Source organism: Scleropages formosus, chromosome 14 (genome assembly GCF_900964775.1).
Source record: "Scleropages formosus chromosome 14, fSclFor1.1, whole genome shotgun sequence".
Taxonomy (NCBI): domain Eukaryota; kingdom Metazoa; phylum Chordata; class Actinopteri; order Osteoglossiformes; family Osteoglossidae; genus Scleropages; species Scleropages formosus.
In genome coordinates this window covers 20,487,675-20,504,355 of record NC_041819.1, presented here as the reverse complement: position 1 = coordinate 20,504,355, position 16,681 = coordinate 20,487,675, and the positions used below count along the sequence as shown (strand labels likewise).

At 40.6% G+C, this 16,681-nt stretch overlaps 2 protein-coding genes across 7 annotated transcripts; both read left to right on the top strand.

Annotated features, from left to right (window-relative positions):
* The first annotated feature begins 1,169 nt into the window (after window positions 1-1,169).
* Window positions 1,170-11,707, top strand: htatsf1 (HIV-1 Tat specific factor 1). Its single transcript, XM_018743082.2, has 10 exons — window positions 1,170-1,212; window positions 2,670-2,834; window positions 3,205-3,397; window positions 3,810-3,857; window positions 5,371-5,525; window positions 6,044-6,207; window positions 6,560-6,656; window positions 9,853-9,942; window positions 10,166-10,303; window positions 10,725-11,707. Exons 2-10 carry the CDS (start codon window positions 2,670-2,672, stop codon window positions 11,049-11,051), a joined length of 1,377 nt encoding a protein of 458 aa, XP_018598598.1. The 5' UTR covers window positions 1,170-1,212; the 3' UTR covers window positions 11,052-11,707.
* Window positions 11,708-12,389: 682 nt separating this feature from the next.
* LOC108928941 (transcription cofactor vestigial-like protein 1) lies at window positions 12,390-15,864 on the top strand. 6 transcript variants are annotated; one of them, XM_018743151.1, is made up of 4 exons: window positions 12,390-12,475; window positions 13,226-13,417; window positions 13,915-14,322; window positions 14,519-15,862. In XM_018743151.1, exons 2-4 carry the CDS (start codon window positions 13,228-13,230, stop codon window positions 14,560-14,562), a joined length of 642 nt encoding a protein of 213 aa, XP_018598667.1. In that variant the 5' UTR covers window positions 12,390-12,475; window positions 13,226-13,227; the 3' UTR covers window positions 14,563-15,862. The 6 variants fall into 6 exon arrangements, with proteins under 6 accessions (XP_018598667.1, XP_018598668.1, XP_018598666.1 ...); XM_018743152.1 differs by lacking the exon at window positions 12,390-12,475 and adding an exon at window positions 12,490-12,550; XM_018743150.1 differs by lacking the exon at window positions 12,390-12,475 and adding an exon at window positions 12,496-12,546 and having other exon boundaries at window positions 13,918-14,322; window positions 14,519-15,864.
* Window positions 15,865-16,681: the final 817 nt, after the last annotated feature.

Here is a 16,681-nt window from a genome sequence, read left to right as displayed (position 1 = left end):
ATGCAAAAAGACCGTTTTTGTATAACTCATGGTTTCCTCTGCTGTATTGTTCATTTACCAGTTATTTCTTTTTTACATTGTTGTATCTGAAAACGGTTTGTGAAAATTACTAATGCTGTGTCGACGGACACCATACTGCACTCTTAATTTGCACTATGCAGTTTTAAGAAATTTATGTATGTTCAGTATATAACCATCATATAATGTGTGGGATAATTTTAAGTAATTTCTGTTAAGTGCAAGCAGTCCCCAGGTTACGAACGTCCGACTTACACACTGCCCGTAGTTACAAACCACCCCCAGTAAAGCCTATTATATTAAAAATTCCAGTTACATACAATGGTTTGTAATAACAAACAGGCACTACTTTGCAACGCTTGTCAAAACATTGCGTGTACAGCAGTTTGTTGGCTCATGAGTCCAAGGTAGGACAAAGACTTAGTTCTTTTCAGTTGGACCACGTTGCTGTTAATGGCGTTTTGCGTGTTGCTGTATTTGGCTTTAATTTTTTTTGTTTTCTCTTTCTGTTATAAATACTGTAGTAATATTTATTATTATCTCTTTATATGTTTCTCTCTATTATAAATACTGTAGTAGATTTATTATTATTATTATTATTATTATTATTATTATTATTATTATTATTATTATGTTAAAGATGTTTTAGTGTGGTTTTAGTGTAGTGTAGTGATGTTTCAGTCTGGAAGTGTTTCTTTAATGTTTTTTATGCATATAAAGGTACACTACATACTATATAGTAAGACAAACATTTGACAAACTGACATTAGGTACGAACCGTACCTAACTGTTCCGACTTACGTACAAATTCGACTTAAAGACACTTAGTAACGGAACTCGTTCGTAATCCGGGGACTGCCCGTATATAACCATATAATCACGAGTGGGACAATCAATAGACACAGTTACTGTTCTGGGGTTTGTCCTTTACGGTCAACAATAAATATATTTGTATAAATAAGAAAAGCATACGTGTTTCAATGAATGCTAAGACGGAATACATTTTAACAGTAAAAAATGCTCCGTGTCACAACGGGAAAAATGAATGAATCGTAAACACAAAGGACGTCGGACCAACGCCTGGGGGCGCTGCGCTTCCTGGGCGTCACCTTCAACGTCTCACTGCGTCACAGGAAGTTGCTCTACGACCCCGGATATGCATTTAAATTGTTACGCGCTGCCCGCGGATATAAGGTAAGGGAGATGTTCGGCGACGAAAAAGATAGTCGTTTGTACGTATTTGTCGCACGACGAGGCGGTTTAGCAATGTTTTAAACCTGTTTTTACTCTTTTGTTGGTGTTTAAGTTCCGAACGCGTGAGAGCACACGGTTGGGTATAAACTATAAAGCTACATTAAGAGCAGCGGAAAACTGAGTGAGTGACGTGAAGAGACTAACAAACAGTGTAACCTTTACTCACAGTAAAATCTTAATTGTCAAAGCAAAGGTGATTCTGTCATGCGGCACTTCGTGAATTACAGCTACCTATTGTCCCTACGATTAGAAGCAGATCTGATTATGTGTATATATGTTAATATATAATATCATATGACTGCTCAGATTGACATGATTATGACCTCACACAATCCGTTTTAGACTAAAACCAAAGATATGTCATCATTTAGTTTATCTGAGCAGGTAACTTATATATTAACTTGGATATGGTGCATAACTAGTCTATGATTCATGGCTAAGTATGGTGCAGCAGCAGTAGTAGGCAAACTTCGTTTGCTTACTTAGCTACTACAGATAAGACCTGCATAGCCTCTCCTCTCTCTGCCTGTTCATATCTCATGAAAAGATCGGAGTTATTAATGTGACATAATTATGGAGAGAAATGTTTCACAGAGTTATTGTTCTTATATTGAATTAGTTGCCGTAGGGGGAATGCTGTCGCCATCATTTTCTTTATTAAGCAACAACTTCTGAAATGCTTCATTTAATATTTCTTAATCATGCTGAAATAAATTGCCACATAACACTTTATCACATCGGATAAACAGCGAGTGTCAGATTTCTTTTTTTTCGCTCATTGACAGGAGATATTTGGCTTGAAACATCTGTTGTTTTAAAACTATTAGTCTCTGGCAAACTAAAATATAAAATCTGACTAATGATGACAGTTGAACTTTATTACAAGATTCCAGATTTGGAGGTAATAAGTTAAAGACTTGAAAGTGATTTTTTTTTTCCTTCTCATTTTAACATCACTCCTAGTTCTGATGTAGTACACTTGATGAAGTACTTACCCTGAATTGCTACAATAAAAATAGCCTACAATCAGTAAAAGATAATTTGCAACTGTACAAATAAGTTAGTAAGTAATGCAGTGAAGCAAGAAACAGCCAAAAGTCAAAAAAAAAAAAAAAAGAAAACCCTTTAGTTGGGAAAGCAACAGGTAGTGTAGTGGTTAGAGTCGTTTCCTTGCAATTGAAAGACCTGGGTTAAAATTCTACCCTCCACTGAAATAGCCTTGAGCAAGACAGTACTTTTACCCTGAATTCCTCCAGAAAAAAAAATCAGCTGGATAAATGGGTGGATTGTAAGTAGCCTTACGTTCAAACCTTACCTTATATGTCACTTTGGAGAAACGCACCAGCTTACTGTAGATGGACACATGTACTTTAAATAAACTTGTTTCTTGTGTACAGATGAGCAGCAATTCTGATGGGAACCAGGAGTTCCATGAACAGCTTCGGCTGCAGGAGCTGTATGGGGAGAAGCGTGATGATGGCAATGACCCGTTCACGTATGTGGACCCACAAGATGGCACCATTTACGACTGGGACCACGACAAGAAAGCATGGTTTCCAAGAGTATGAGCCTGATTACCATCTGCTGTTGGGGTGGGGGGTCACCAAAATCAGTGACTGCATGTTGGAGGGTTTTTTAAAACATTTTATTAAAGAAGTGTCTTAAATTAGCATTTGGCCCTTTGAACTGAAAAACAAAATGATTTTCTCTTCAAGATAATAAGGTTCCTGCTGATCTGTGGTTGGAGTACTTGTCTATGACTTTTTTTTTTTTAATTTTTAAGACAAAGTGGGTGCCGCCTTAAGATTAGCACCCGTCCTCATGCTGGGAAATGCAGCCATGTACTCCCAACCTGTATTCATTCTTTACTGATATGCCTTTATTTGCTAGCAATTTTCTTATATTAATGGGGTCCCTCTTTCCTTTCATGAGGTAACGGAAGACTTTCTAGCAGCTTACCAAGCCAGCTATGGAGTCTCCGAAGAGGTAACAGCTGTCCCAGTGGAGCCCAAAAAAGATCCAGTGGGAGAGGTGGTGGAGACACCAAAACAAACACCATCAGGCACTGCAGCAGCACAGCCCAAAGATGGCAAAACGAAAGCAGAGAAGAGAAAAGCTGACCCAGGTCCACAAACCTGCATGTGTTGTGGTGATCTAAATAGCAGACGGTTTAAGATGCCTGAATTGACGCATTGCACTAGAACACTGATTCACACAAATATCCTGAATCATCTGAGATTTTATTTATAATAGTATCATTATGATAAGGAAGAACTGAATATTTTCCTTATAGTTTTATCTCTAGTGTGTGATCTTTGTACATCCAGTGCCATGTAGTGAAATTCTCCATTATGTCTAGCAATGTACACCTGGTCAGAGTTTTTGACACCTAATCCATGTGTTTCAGTGGATCAGTGGTCAGTTGTAAGTAACTTTTATTGTAAATTCTCTGTTATTGTTAATGGGCTAAAACAGTGATTCATAGAGGTTACGTAGGGGAATGTCAGGCACGTGACTTGAATCATTGTCTTTTTCAGGCTGGTTTGATGTTGACAAAGACAAGAACACAAATGTATATGTATCAGGTATGTAGTCTTATCCGTGCGGAGTAAACACAGCATACCTTGAGCCCTTTTACAGTGCATGTGATAAACTTGCAGTTTTTCATTGCATACTATATCTGGCTACAGTGAACATTAAGAAGCAGGGTTCTGTAACTGAATCTTAAGGCAAGTATTCAGGTTCTTGGGAGGCTGGGATTCACAGACAAATGCAACCTCGTTAATAAATGTGGTGCTGTGTAGTATATGTTTGTGTCAGTACGGCATGTGAATAGTCTCAGATTTGTTGGTGAACTATCCCTATTTTCATTTTGTGTAAAGAAGGGAATTTAACTGAATTTTAGTTTCCAGTAATTATTCTGTTTGAATGATTTTGAGCTGGAAATTAAATTTGAGGAAATGTTACAGTCCTTGATAAAGGCTACCAGGGTCCATATTTTTTAAATATAAGTAGAAACTTCAGATATCAGCTTTTCATTTTTTTGCCACATGCCATTGCACAGATGTGAGTAAATAACTAGGCTCAACTGAGTATTATTACTGTTAGGTGGACAGACAATGAGCGCCGTGATTCCCATGTGCAATTTTGTTGTGTAAACTTTAATCCAAAGTTGTACATTAGCCAAATGGCTGGTGATCCACTTCTCGACTAAAGATTGCTTTAACAGGCTGTGATTTATTCAGTCTCTGCTCGCTCTAAATATTTTTTTTACTACTTCTTTTTACTAAAATTTAATCAGCTATTGCTCTTTTGTGTTGCGATGCTACATTTCTCAGCAGAGTTTTGTAGCTCCCCTTTGGTAAAACTTATCTGTTTGCAGTTTTTTTTTTTCACTGCCTGACTAAATATCAGTTTTTATCAGTTCAATTTCTGCATAAAATGTAAGTATCGGTTACATCTCTGATTCAAGATTCTAATTCATCTTCTCGCATATGGGTGGGCATTTTGTGGCACTGTTGGATGAAGATAATGTCTGTCTTTGCATTTGCAGTTGCCTTTAGAAAATTACTTTAATCCCTCTGTTCTATTATTCATTTCATTGTTTTTTCAGAATCCCAACATTTTCTTAGTATGTTGGAAAATTTAGTCTGTTCAACACTTTTTTTTTCATCTGTCGTGCAACAGACAAACCACATGAAATGTTATACCAGCATAATATGTAAGAAAACAAACATTGCAGATATTTCTAAAATAAATTATCCATAGAGAAATTGTGGGCGTGTTTTTTCTACTTTTAATTAATTTAAAAATAACACTGCAAATAATGAAATTTAAAATATTTTTAACTTACTAAATGTCATTATTTAAGTATTAGTCTACAGCTAGCCTCAAATAATTCTTTCCATTATTTGAAATTGATGGGTTTTTATGAATTGGGTCTCATCACTGGAAGTTGGAACATAGCTTCTTTGTCACCTGTAGCTCAGTGTGAGTAGGTTTACAGTTAACTGTGGGGTTTTTATTGTTTCTTTAGCTTACCTTTTTATCTTCTCTAGTACAGTTTTCCCTAACTAGTGGCTCAAAAATCTTCTACAGGCTTGCCTCTCGACATTACCCCAGAGGAGTTTGTGGAGGTGATGTCCAAGTGTGGGATCATCATGCGGGACCCCGTCACAGACCAGTACAAGATCAAGCTGTACAAAGATGACCAAGGAAACCTAAAGGGAGATGGGCTGTGCTGTTATCTCAAGGTGAGCACTGCTGGGCTTGTCATGGCATTTACATTTTGGTTTTTTGGTCCATTGCTCTGTATGCTGTTGGTGTGTGTGTGTGTAAGCAAAGTTCTGAATTTATTCCAGTAAAATAGCCAGCTGTGTGAGTTTATGAAATTGTAAAGTGCTTTGGACACATTTGACTGCCTAGAAAAATAATAATGTTGTGCTAAAAGGCATCAAGTGTTGAAGTGGGTTAACACTTGTCAGATTCCTGTAACTTTCCCTCTTCTTGGCTTTGGTTACAGTGTTTCTTTGTCATGCCTACAGAGGGCGACATAAACACAGAGAAATTATAAAAAGCGGTGGCCCAACTTGATCATTAATTTCTGTTTGCTCAGCCTAAGTAAGTGACCATGGAACTCTTACAGCAGATAAGGACTAGTTGCTCTTGATGAAATGTGAGTTTGGCTTTTATACACTGTCATAGCAGCTGGAGGTGTTGTGACATATCCATGCTTGGCTGGCAAAAGAGTGGTCATGTATCTTCTTCACAGCGAGAGTCGGTACCCCTAGCGGAGCGACTGCTGGACGACACAGAGATCCGAGGCTACCACCTACATGTGGAGGCAGCACACTTCCAGCTGAAGGGCCAGTATGATGCCAGCAAGAAGAAGAAGAAGAGCAAGGAGTACCGCAAGAAACTGCAGCAGCAGCAGAAGTATATAAACTTAAAACCAAAAGCCCTGTGCTATCCTCAGTGATGGTGCTTCAATGAGACTTCTTGTCTGTTTGCTTATGTCCTGTGCAACATGAACACCGACGCTGTAGCACATTTATTGTTGAACTTGGTGTTCATTTTTTGTGGCCTTACTGAGAGAATCAAAGCCATCATCCTTTGTAGTTTTGATGTGGAGTTTTCCTTGTGCTATTGTCTTTTACATTCACTTGTTCACAGTACCACTCCCTTGCAGTCTTTGAATGTTTTGATTTTAAGTGCTTTTTGAAACACTGTGCCTTCCTCACTCGTATGCAAGTACATTGCAGTCATTTGCTCTCTACGATATGGTCAGGCAGCTGGACTGGCGGCCAGAGAAGACAAGTGATGCACGCAAGAGGCATGAGCGTGTGGTTATCATCCAGAACATGTTCCATCCCAAGGATTTTGAGGTGAGTGTAGGGGTTCATCAGCTTGGAATTTCAGTTGTGCCACTGAGGATATACTAGCAGTGATGGTGGTGATCTAGGATTGTGATTTGTTTGTGACCCAGGGGTGCGTAGTCTGTGTGAGGGCCTCCTCAAGTGCTAAAGCACTTGATAGAGCATTGCTGTGTCTCTGGTACAGACCATCTCATTCCTGGCAAGCGTACAAGTAAGTTGTTCAAAACTGAAAACACAAACTTAAAAGCTGGTTCAAAATGAGTGACATATTCACAGCTTGCAGATGGTTGTTCCTTTGTTCCTTGAACCTGAGTTTAGATTCATCATGCAGTCCCATGCTACGTGTTCTTCCTGCTTTGACAATGCCCCTTCTGCACGCTTCTGAGTCGAGACCAGGCCAGACCACATTCCACATGAAGCAATTGCATGCCCTCCCCCTTCGCCTGCTCAGTAGATTGGTGGGAATTCAGGTGTGGCCTGAAGAATTGAGAGACTGAGCAGGATGCAATCTTTCACTTACTGGACAGAGTACAGTGGTCCAACACTGCAAGATGCATTTGTTTACTGATATGCTTCTGCCATGAAGGAGGATAGTAATGATGTTATTTTCTTGCCGTGAGTGCATGTATTTAGCTGTAATTTCTAGATGAGTGTTATTTTCTGGGTAAGAGCATTGGATAATGTATAATGTCATTCAGGTAGTGTAGTGGTTACAAATACAAGTGTTGCTGCCATCGACAGGTCCTGGAATTTTATCCCAAATCATAGATAAAGATACTTACCATGAAAACCTCCAGTAAGAATGTTCTGCTGTAAAAATGGGTAAATCATTGTAAAGTTATTGCCTAAACATAAAATTGTTCGTTGCTTTGAACAAAGTGTCACCTGAAGAAACAATAATTGTAATAATAAAATGTGTCATGTGAAGGTGCATGTGGGAATAGCCACTTAAATATCTGTATGTGGTCTGCAGACTATGGATCTCACTGACTCGATCCAAAGTCTGCTGTGGTTTTTGGCTACAGACCATGGTAGGGCAACACTGTAACCTGCCTGCACTTTAAAATGGTATGAACAGCAGGTGGTGTGGTGGTTAGAATCAGTGCTTTGAAAAAGAAAGACCCAGGTTTGAATCCCCTCCCCATTTATAGTACCCTTGATCAAGCTACAGCTCAACCAGACTGCTACTCTCCTACACCTCTGCCCGTTTGGTGGTCCCACGCACAAATGGTCCAAAAGCAAAAGTACAAAGGTTTCTGGTTCTGGCTCCGATGTGGTGGAATGATCCTCCCCCTCTCACTCAGAACTGCTGGATCTAAGTTTACATTTAGGAAGGGTCTTAAAACTCACCTCTTCCGGACTCCCTTCTCCCATGATCTCTTAAGTTCATGTAATGTGTAAATGTTCACGCTCTATAAGTTTGAGATCGTAACTGTTGAATAACGGATAAACTTCCATGCAGCTACTTGTGTAAATAATAATAATAATAATATTATTATTATTATTATTATTATTATTATAATAGCAACAATGAGGAATGTGATTAGGAATTGTCGATTAATGGATAAAACCTTTATGTAGCTACTCATGTGATGTACATTGATTCATATGGTGGAAAGTAACTAACTGTACTTCAGAATCATGTGTCTGCATTTGTCTCTCTGCTGATGTAATGCGCACATAGTTTTTTCTGTGTACGTCACTTTGGAGAAAAGTGTCTGCTAAATAAATAAATGGAAATGTAGATACTTACCCTGAATTGATAGAGTAAAAATTACCCTGCTGTATAAATAAGTCATTTAATTTTTAGAATCTTAGTATACAGACCTCACACTGTAAGTTACTTTTCAGATAAATGAGTAAATAATGATGGTCTGCACCCTTAACTATGAAACAATGAAAACAGTATTCATGTACAACTTTGTACCTTTGGAGAAGTACAAACAAAGGTATTATGGGAACAAAGGCCTTCCTCCGAATGAGTCTTTTCCATCTGTAATGAGTTAGCTTTCTCGAGGCTGAAAAGACTGAGAAAAGCTTTGATGCCAAAAAATGTAATGACATAAATTTTATTGGCAAGCAGCATTTTGTGAATGTGCTTTATTTTAATGGTATATTACAGCACAAAGACTTGTATTTGTTCTGATTAATACTACTTTTGAATAAGTAAGAAATAATAATAATGAAACCCTGGGCATTTTAAATGTTCTAGTCTCTACAGGCCATTAGAGATGGATGGGATAGAAAACATCCCAATGTGTCACTTGTAAAATATATTGTGTCATGATCACTTTGGAAAAGTCACTCCTGTTACTGTTGAGGATTCAGTATTAGGGTGTAATGGGCAACAGGGAGCATAGTTTTTATGATCATAGACTTGAGGCTGTTGGTTCTAACCCTGAGGAGATAAGGAATAGTCCGGTCTGGAAAATGAACTACAGATTTCTTAAATCTATATATAGAAATGTTACTGTTTAAAAGTAAAACTGCAAATGTTTTGACTCATGAAACTAAAAGAAAAATTTGTTTTATTTAAATATTTTTTTAAAAAGAGAAACATTTTAGAATTTTTAAAATATTTTGAAAGTGTTCTACCCATTCTTCCAAATGAGTGCCTCTTGATTGAACTGAAACTTTTAGAATAAAACAGTAAATGTAATTAAAAATGTTACAAATTAAGACAACGTTCTATTTGAGTTGGTCTTACAGTTAAGTATAGAAACTACTGTATTTTTTAATATAAAAGTGCAAGGTAACTTTTTTCACCACTAAGATGTCTCTGGTATTTGTCCAATATATGCTGCACTCTTGGTGAAAGAAATTTTTGTCAGTGGGATTGGCAGCGATTGAAAATCATGCTTTTTCCTGTGGCTGATAGTATGGTTTTTAGTCTTAGGTTTCATGGATTACTACATAGTTACTTTTCAAAACTGGAAGTAAAATACCAGCAACCCTAAAGGAATGCCAGAAGCAATCTTCTAAACAATTTGCTGTCGTTCAGAGTACGTGTAGTTATGCTCCACAGGTGCCCTACCCACATTCTACTGTACAGCCTTGATTCTTGCAAAGTGATGCTGCCCTGCTGGTATTTTTGCTGAAAAATGGCCGTGTATTTCAGGTGACTTCAGCTGTCAAAATGAATGGTTTAGAAGGAAGCAAATGTTCTGAAACATGTTTTTCCCTCTGTTTGTACCTCCTGCCTTAGGAGGACCCACTGGTGCTGAACGAAATCCGCGAAGACCTGCGGACAGAATGCGAGAAGTTTGGACAGGTGAAGAAGGTCATCATTTTCGACGTGAGTATCCTGTACTTGGGATTTATTCCACGTGGTTGTTTTTTGTATTCCTTGTCCTTCCTGTTATTTTTGTACCACGTTTTAAAGAAATCACTCTTGGCGATTGCTTCTGTAAACGGTCTTGTTAAGGAGGTGGAAGTGGCATAGCTATCTCCTGCTGAGGAGTCTGGCCTTGGAGCCCTGCAGAACCCTCATTCTCCTGTGATTGTTTTGTTGAGTGCAGAGGCACCCAGATGGAGTGGCCTCGGTGGCCTTCAAGGAGCCAGAGCACGCTGACATGTGCCAGGTAGCCCTGGATGGGCGCTGGTTTGGGGGCAGGAAGCTGTCGGTCCAGCTGTGGGATGGCACCACAGACTACCAGGTATGAGCATGAGATGAGCGCTTGTCATCTGAAACAACAAGGGAGGTAACTTGTTGTTTGGTTTACTCGTTCTGTGTACAGTAGTAATTAATGGAGGCTGAGCAAAGAGCTGTGAACTCTGAGGCCTTGGAGGATTGTTGTGTGTCTGTTTCACAAAGTAGCATTTGTGAGATGCATGGGAAAGAAGTGTTGTCCTGACAACTGTACTGTTCTCATAATGGTGTACATTATATATCAAACCTCACCTTGGACTGGATTGCTTGGGTTCTGCTGTGCTTCATAGGAATTGCTCTGTATTTAAGTTGCTCAGACACTGGTAAGATCTCCTGACATGTTTTACTAGAATGTGTCTATTTGCTCTGGAGGAGAAATGGGATATGCTAAGAACAAAACATTTCGGTGTGTGTGTCTGCTTGTGTAGGTGGAGGAGACAAACCGCGAGCGTGAGGAGAGACTGAAGGGCTGGTCAGCCTTTCTGGAAGGAAATAAGGCATCAGCAGAGGGAGATGCTGCTAAAGATGGCAGCAGTGGTGGGAGTGAAAAGGATAAGGGGCAAGAGAAGGCCAGTCTGGGGGTAGCAGAGTCCTCCAGTACAACGGAGGTCTCCAGCTCGGAGCAACGCCAATCAGTGAGCCAAGCCAAGGGTGGGACAGTGGAGGTTCTGGGGAGCGATGCCACGCCATTGGATACACCAGAGATCGACTCTACTGACAGCAGCCTGGCAGGAAGTGATGAAGAACACACGTAGATGGCAAAATACTGGTCACCCTCCTACGTAGTCCGGCCACGAGGATGCTGCCTTCAGCACACACTCATAATAAAATTCAGCATCTGGAAATAAAAAAATTGTAACTGTCCAAAATGGTCAAGACATTGAAAAGCCTCTTTACTAAAAACAAAGTGTAAATAATCAGGCATCAGTGGCAGCAGCCCAGAGGTTTGAAGCAACTTTTAAGCCTTCCTACATCCTTCCTTCCTGTAGATATTGTGTTCTGCCATGTATTTGCAGAGTGTTTCATGCACTGTATACATGTCTGGATAGCCAAAAGTGGCTGGTGGAGAATGTTGTGCAAGAAGTGTGATTAATATTTTGTATTGTGTGTAGTGATATGGGCCATTCTGAATGACTTTTAGTAGTCACCAGTGACAGGATCACTACCAGAGCAAATGTCACCTTGAGTTTCTTTTAGATTGAGTGTAATTTTCTTCTTTAATAAATACAGGTATAGACTCTAACAAACTACCGAATTTAAATGTCGGATGTTTCAATCTCTTATTTTGTGAATTGCTGATATGTTTGAATGAAAATAAAAGTGGTTTCAGACCAGATGCAATTTGCTATGCTCGCTGAGATTTTTTGCAGTGGTGACAGTATTGTCACAATAAAAAGCAAACGGTACAAAACCGGCCTACCGAAAGTGTACCTTCATCTGTGCTCTATGTTGTGTTGAGAGCACGTCGCTGGTAACCTATAAACATCTTTCCCTCAGCAGTGTAGTTCACACCTTTCTTCACACAGAGGTGAGTGTAGGCTTACCATGATGGACCTTTTTTTAAATAAGAACAGTAAGAAAATGACCAGGATCTCCCGAATGTTACATTCCATATCTACTTTAAATCTGGTAGAGATCTGTACGAGTTCACTTTTGCATTACAGTAATAGGTAATAAATTTTGACAGATTTTATGACTCATTGCATTGGTTCGCATTGAAAGTTGCGCGCAAATTTGAGCTCACGGCGAAGGCCAAACACAGTGAGAAAAATCGTTTTACTTCACTGCTCTGGCTGCGGTAAGGATCATGGGAAATTGTGCAAGAGATGCTGAAACTTGCCATTCGTGTCTAACCAGCTTGAGGAGATTTTACACAAAACTGTTCGAGGGAGGCAACGCGCCTTCGATACCCGCGCACGACCGCCTTAGTATCGTTATTGTTATTTTTAACAAAAGGGGCGGGTTCAGAGAGCCTCACCTGACCTGTCCTATAAGCAAACAGTATGACTTGACCACGCCCCCGCAGAGACCACGCCCCCCACGCAGGCCACGCCCCCGCAGGTGAGGGCTCCGCGTTCAGTTGCGGTGAAATCTTCGGGTCAACATGACGTGAGCGCTTGGACTTACTGCCGGTTCAGCACAAACTGTCACAAACACCTTTTTTAAAGCGTCGTTTTCGGTAAGCGTCGTTAAAATAGGACATGAATGGCAACGAAACCGCTGTACTCGGGGTTTTATTAGAATCATCATGTAGGTCTCTGTCTCTCTTGAATGTTCACCGATCATAATCATCATAATCAAATGGAAGAATTACTTAACTGCATGGAGTTCATTTGTCCGGAAGACGATCTCTGTTATAAGAACATTTCCAAGTTTTAAACATGTGAGAAATTTGTGTTAGGAGCTGCCTCGTTTCCATAGTGATGCCAGATGGCCAAACTCGTTTTTTTATTGCTTATTAAGCATTTTCGAAAATCCTTTAATATTATTATTGGAGAGCTTTCAGGTGCATTATTAAAACATAACCAGGTGAAATTATGCATTTACTTATTTATTTATTTTATCTGAAAAGCTTTTGATGGTGGTTTTTAAAGAATGGGTGATGAATTTCTAATGACTGCGGATGAAACTGCAGTGTAAAAAAGACACTGCAGTGGGTCGCTGACTTCACTGTACAGTCATAGCATGGAGTTTTCATGTTAATCATCAGGGCAAATATTTTTCAAAACTTATTGCATCCTTGACCTAGTATGTGTGAACTAAACATTTGGTAAACATGTAGCATACTGTGCCAAAAATAAGTTTTTGCAGGAAATGTGTTGTTGATTGTCTTCCCATGTATGCTTATAAGAAAAGTGCAAATAAGAGTTAAGGACCCTCACTGGACTTGAGTTTTCTGATGGCGGTACTTCTGCTCTCTGGTGCTCAGCGATGGAGGACAAGCCAGGCAGCCCCATGGCTGTGAAGGCTGAGGAGCAGACGGAGAGCGTCCTCTTCACCTACTTCCAGGGTGACATCAACAGTGTGGTGGACGAGCACTTCTCTCGCGCTCTCAACAAGGCTCGCAAGCCTAAGGACCTGAGCGTTAAGGCCAAGAGCATCCCCCGGACTCCCAAACCAGGTGAACAGCGCATACGCGCAAATGCACGAGTACGTTAACTAAATATCCTCAAGAGGAGACTCATGGATAGAGCAGCCTTGAGTATAAACCTGCAGGTGAAACAGAATGGCTTCAAATAGAGACAGATCAGTAGATGATTACCACAAGTATAGACTAGCAGATGAAACATCATCAAGAGCAGACAAACATGTACATTAAACAGCCTGAAATACAGTCGTTCTGATGGAAAAAGTTCATCTGTACTCACAGAAGTCTAGATGAAACATCCAAAGGTACGGACAGACTTACAGACAGAACGGCCTCAAGTACAGACATACTTATAGATGATACAGCCTCAAGAGCAGGTAGGCGTGCAGAAAAAACGTCCTCGAGCAGGTAGGAGTGCAGACGAAATGCCTTCAGATACAGTGAGAAACAATCCAACATAATGTGTGGTCATGTGCACGTTCACAGAAAGTAGCCCGCAAACAAATGAACTCTTTACTTCCTTTCTTCAGAAGATCCATCTCCAGTGCAGTGGGCCTTCCCAGCAAGCTCCTGGTCCGATCCAACCTTCCCATCAACCTCTTCTGGACACGTCCCGTTTACTCCTTTGGAGGACCCCTGCTCCGTTCCAAGAGTGATAACAAACCCAGGTGGCCAGCCTTCCAATCTGTGGCCCTTGCCTCCGAGAACAGGTGCTAGCCTGGGTCTTGCCCCCGTGATGTACCCCCAGGCACTATGTGGAGAGGGCCCGGGCCCCAGTGAGCACCACTACACCAACTCGTTCCTCAACATGCTGCACAGCGACCGGGCTGTGAGCGGGAGTGCTCCGAGCTCCGCGTCCAAACCTGATGTGGCGGCTGGCTGGTCTGCCCCTACGGGATTCCGAGATCCACTTGGTTCCGGGATGAGCCTTGATTCCGGTACCACTGAACTTACCCGCTTATGATACCATTCTGTGTCGTTGTAAGAAAGAAGTCATACTTAATCATGTCGTGAGTGTCAAGCTTTGATCTGTTACGAAACTATGAACGTGTTCACTTAGAAAGGTTATAGGGACCGTCTGCCTTTGGTTTTTTTTCCCCTAAGAAGTTATTCTTATTTGTTTTGCTCTTTTAGGATTGCAAGTGCCAGAAAAGAAGAAGGATCTATATTGGTATTAAGGATTTGCTTCAGTTTTGTTGGTCAAAGAACTGACTTCATGTAAACTTTGTCTGCTCAGTGTAGAGCAAGACTCTGTTCTCCTTCCAATCAAGCAACTTTGTGGACCTCAGCAGCCCAGATAGATGAGACTGTCGCAGCGTCTGCCTAGTAAAGCCACCCGAATTTGCTCAACGCTGAGTTCCACGGATGCCTGAGGGACGTTTATCACCGGAGTGTGCAATCTGCGCAAACAGCGGTGCCTGCAGACTTGCCCTACCCCTTGCCCCCACGGTCTGCTGTGTGGAAGAACCTGTTTGAGAACTAGATTGTTGATCTCGAGAGTGTCTGTAACTGGAGATGGTGAGGAGCGGACAGGCAGAGTGAGTTCACCAGTACAGGAAGAAAGCAGGATAGTCATCACGCAAGTGAAAATGCATGAACTGCAGCCCTCTCTGACAAGCTGAAGACTTGAGAGTTGGTGGGTCTTTATTCCACCAAGACCTGCTTGATACAAGATGGACATCCATGTTAAATTTTACACAGAAATCAGGAAAAAGGTCCTGTTAACGATGTGTTCATCCATTCCTCGTGTGAACACTTATGTTGAGCATGTCTGTATTGCCTATGATTTTTATATTCGTTATTGAATGCGATTGTTGATTTTACTCTTAAAGAATTTAAATGGTTCTCATTTGTACTTATTCAACATTCCACAACAGAAAATTGATGTAAAAACTACATGAGTAACTACAGCAAAGATTGAAGGAGGGTAACTTGTTAATCAATTCTGCTTATGTATATTGCAATACCATGAGGAGATTTCTAACATATGGAGGATCCCTGACACAAAACTATCTGCCTTGATGAGCTTTATAACCATCTGTGAGGGTAAGCCACAAAGTATCTGCAGTAATGATTATAAAAAGCTATCACTAGTGAGGATACTTTTGGACTGAGCCTCGTGTGTTTGCTTCATTGACAAAATACGTAAACTCTGCAGGTCTCAATGGAAGCAGCATGTGAAAACGTGCCGTGTTCAGGCCTCAGTATGATGATTATGGTGTGTACAAAATGAGCATTATTTAAGAGGGACAACTGAGTAAGGCAGACAGTTCCACATACCTGCTACATGTATAGGTTACAGCTGTTGTAAGCTACAACCGTATTGGGGGTATGTATTAATGTAGCATTTAAATTGCTTTTGTTGGACAGTCGAAAGTTTTTGCTGTTAATGAGCACTGACTCTAACATAAATAATATGGCTAATCTCGTTTGTGCCTCCGAGTAATTTTTTCAATTCAGTATTTTAATTTTAGGAGGGGTCCAGTGGCGCAATGGGTTTGGCCTGCGGCTGCTCTCCGGTGGGTCTGGGGTTCGAGTCCCGCTTGGGGTGCCTTCCGATGGACTGGCGTCCTGTCCTGGGTGTGTCCCCTCCAGCCTTGTGCCCTCTGTTGCCGGGTTAGGCTCCGGCTCCCCACGACCCTCTCTGGGACAAGCGGCTTCAGATGGTGTGTGTATGCGTATTTTAGTTTTATTTTTGGCATGTGTAAAAAAAAAAAAAAAAAAAAGCACCCATGTCTTGTAGTGTCAAGCAGCAGTGTTTCACTCCAGAATTCACAATCTTGAATGACAAGATTTCCAAAGTGAGAAATTCTCAACATCGTCAGGTACACTTGAAACTCAATGCGTCAGAGGGCTGAATAAACTTTGAGTCTGAGAATGTCCCACGAATGCATCATTAATACTTATTCACAACTATATGAAAAACTGAAATCAGTGTCGGGAACTGAATGTTAAAATCGTACGTGTTCAATTTTAGAAATTCATTTATGGTCGGTATATAGATGCATGTCGCAGTGGAGTAAAAAGCCTTCACCCTACAAAGACGAAACTTGTATTCCAACATCACCATATAAGACGTTTACTGCCAAGTCAAGTGCATAAAGGATTTAACCTCAGACAGCAGGTGAAGTCATGGTTGGAGCCCCTTCCTGGGGCCAAAAGATCCACATTTGATTCCTTGCACTTGCTATAGTACCGTTGAGTAAGATGCCAAGTCTAATGTACTCCAGCAGAAATTACTGTGCTGTACAAATAAGTAAATTGTAACGAGCTCAGAATACAAATCTAGCAGTGTCA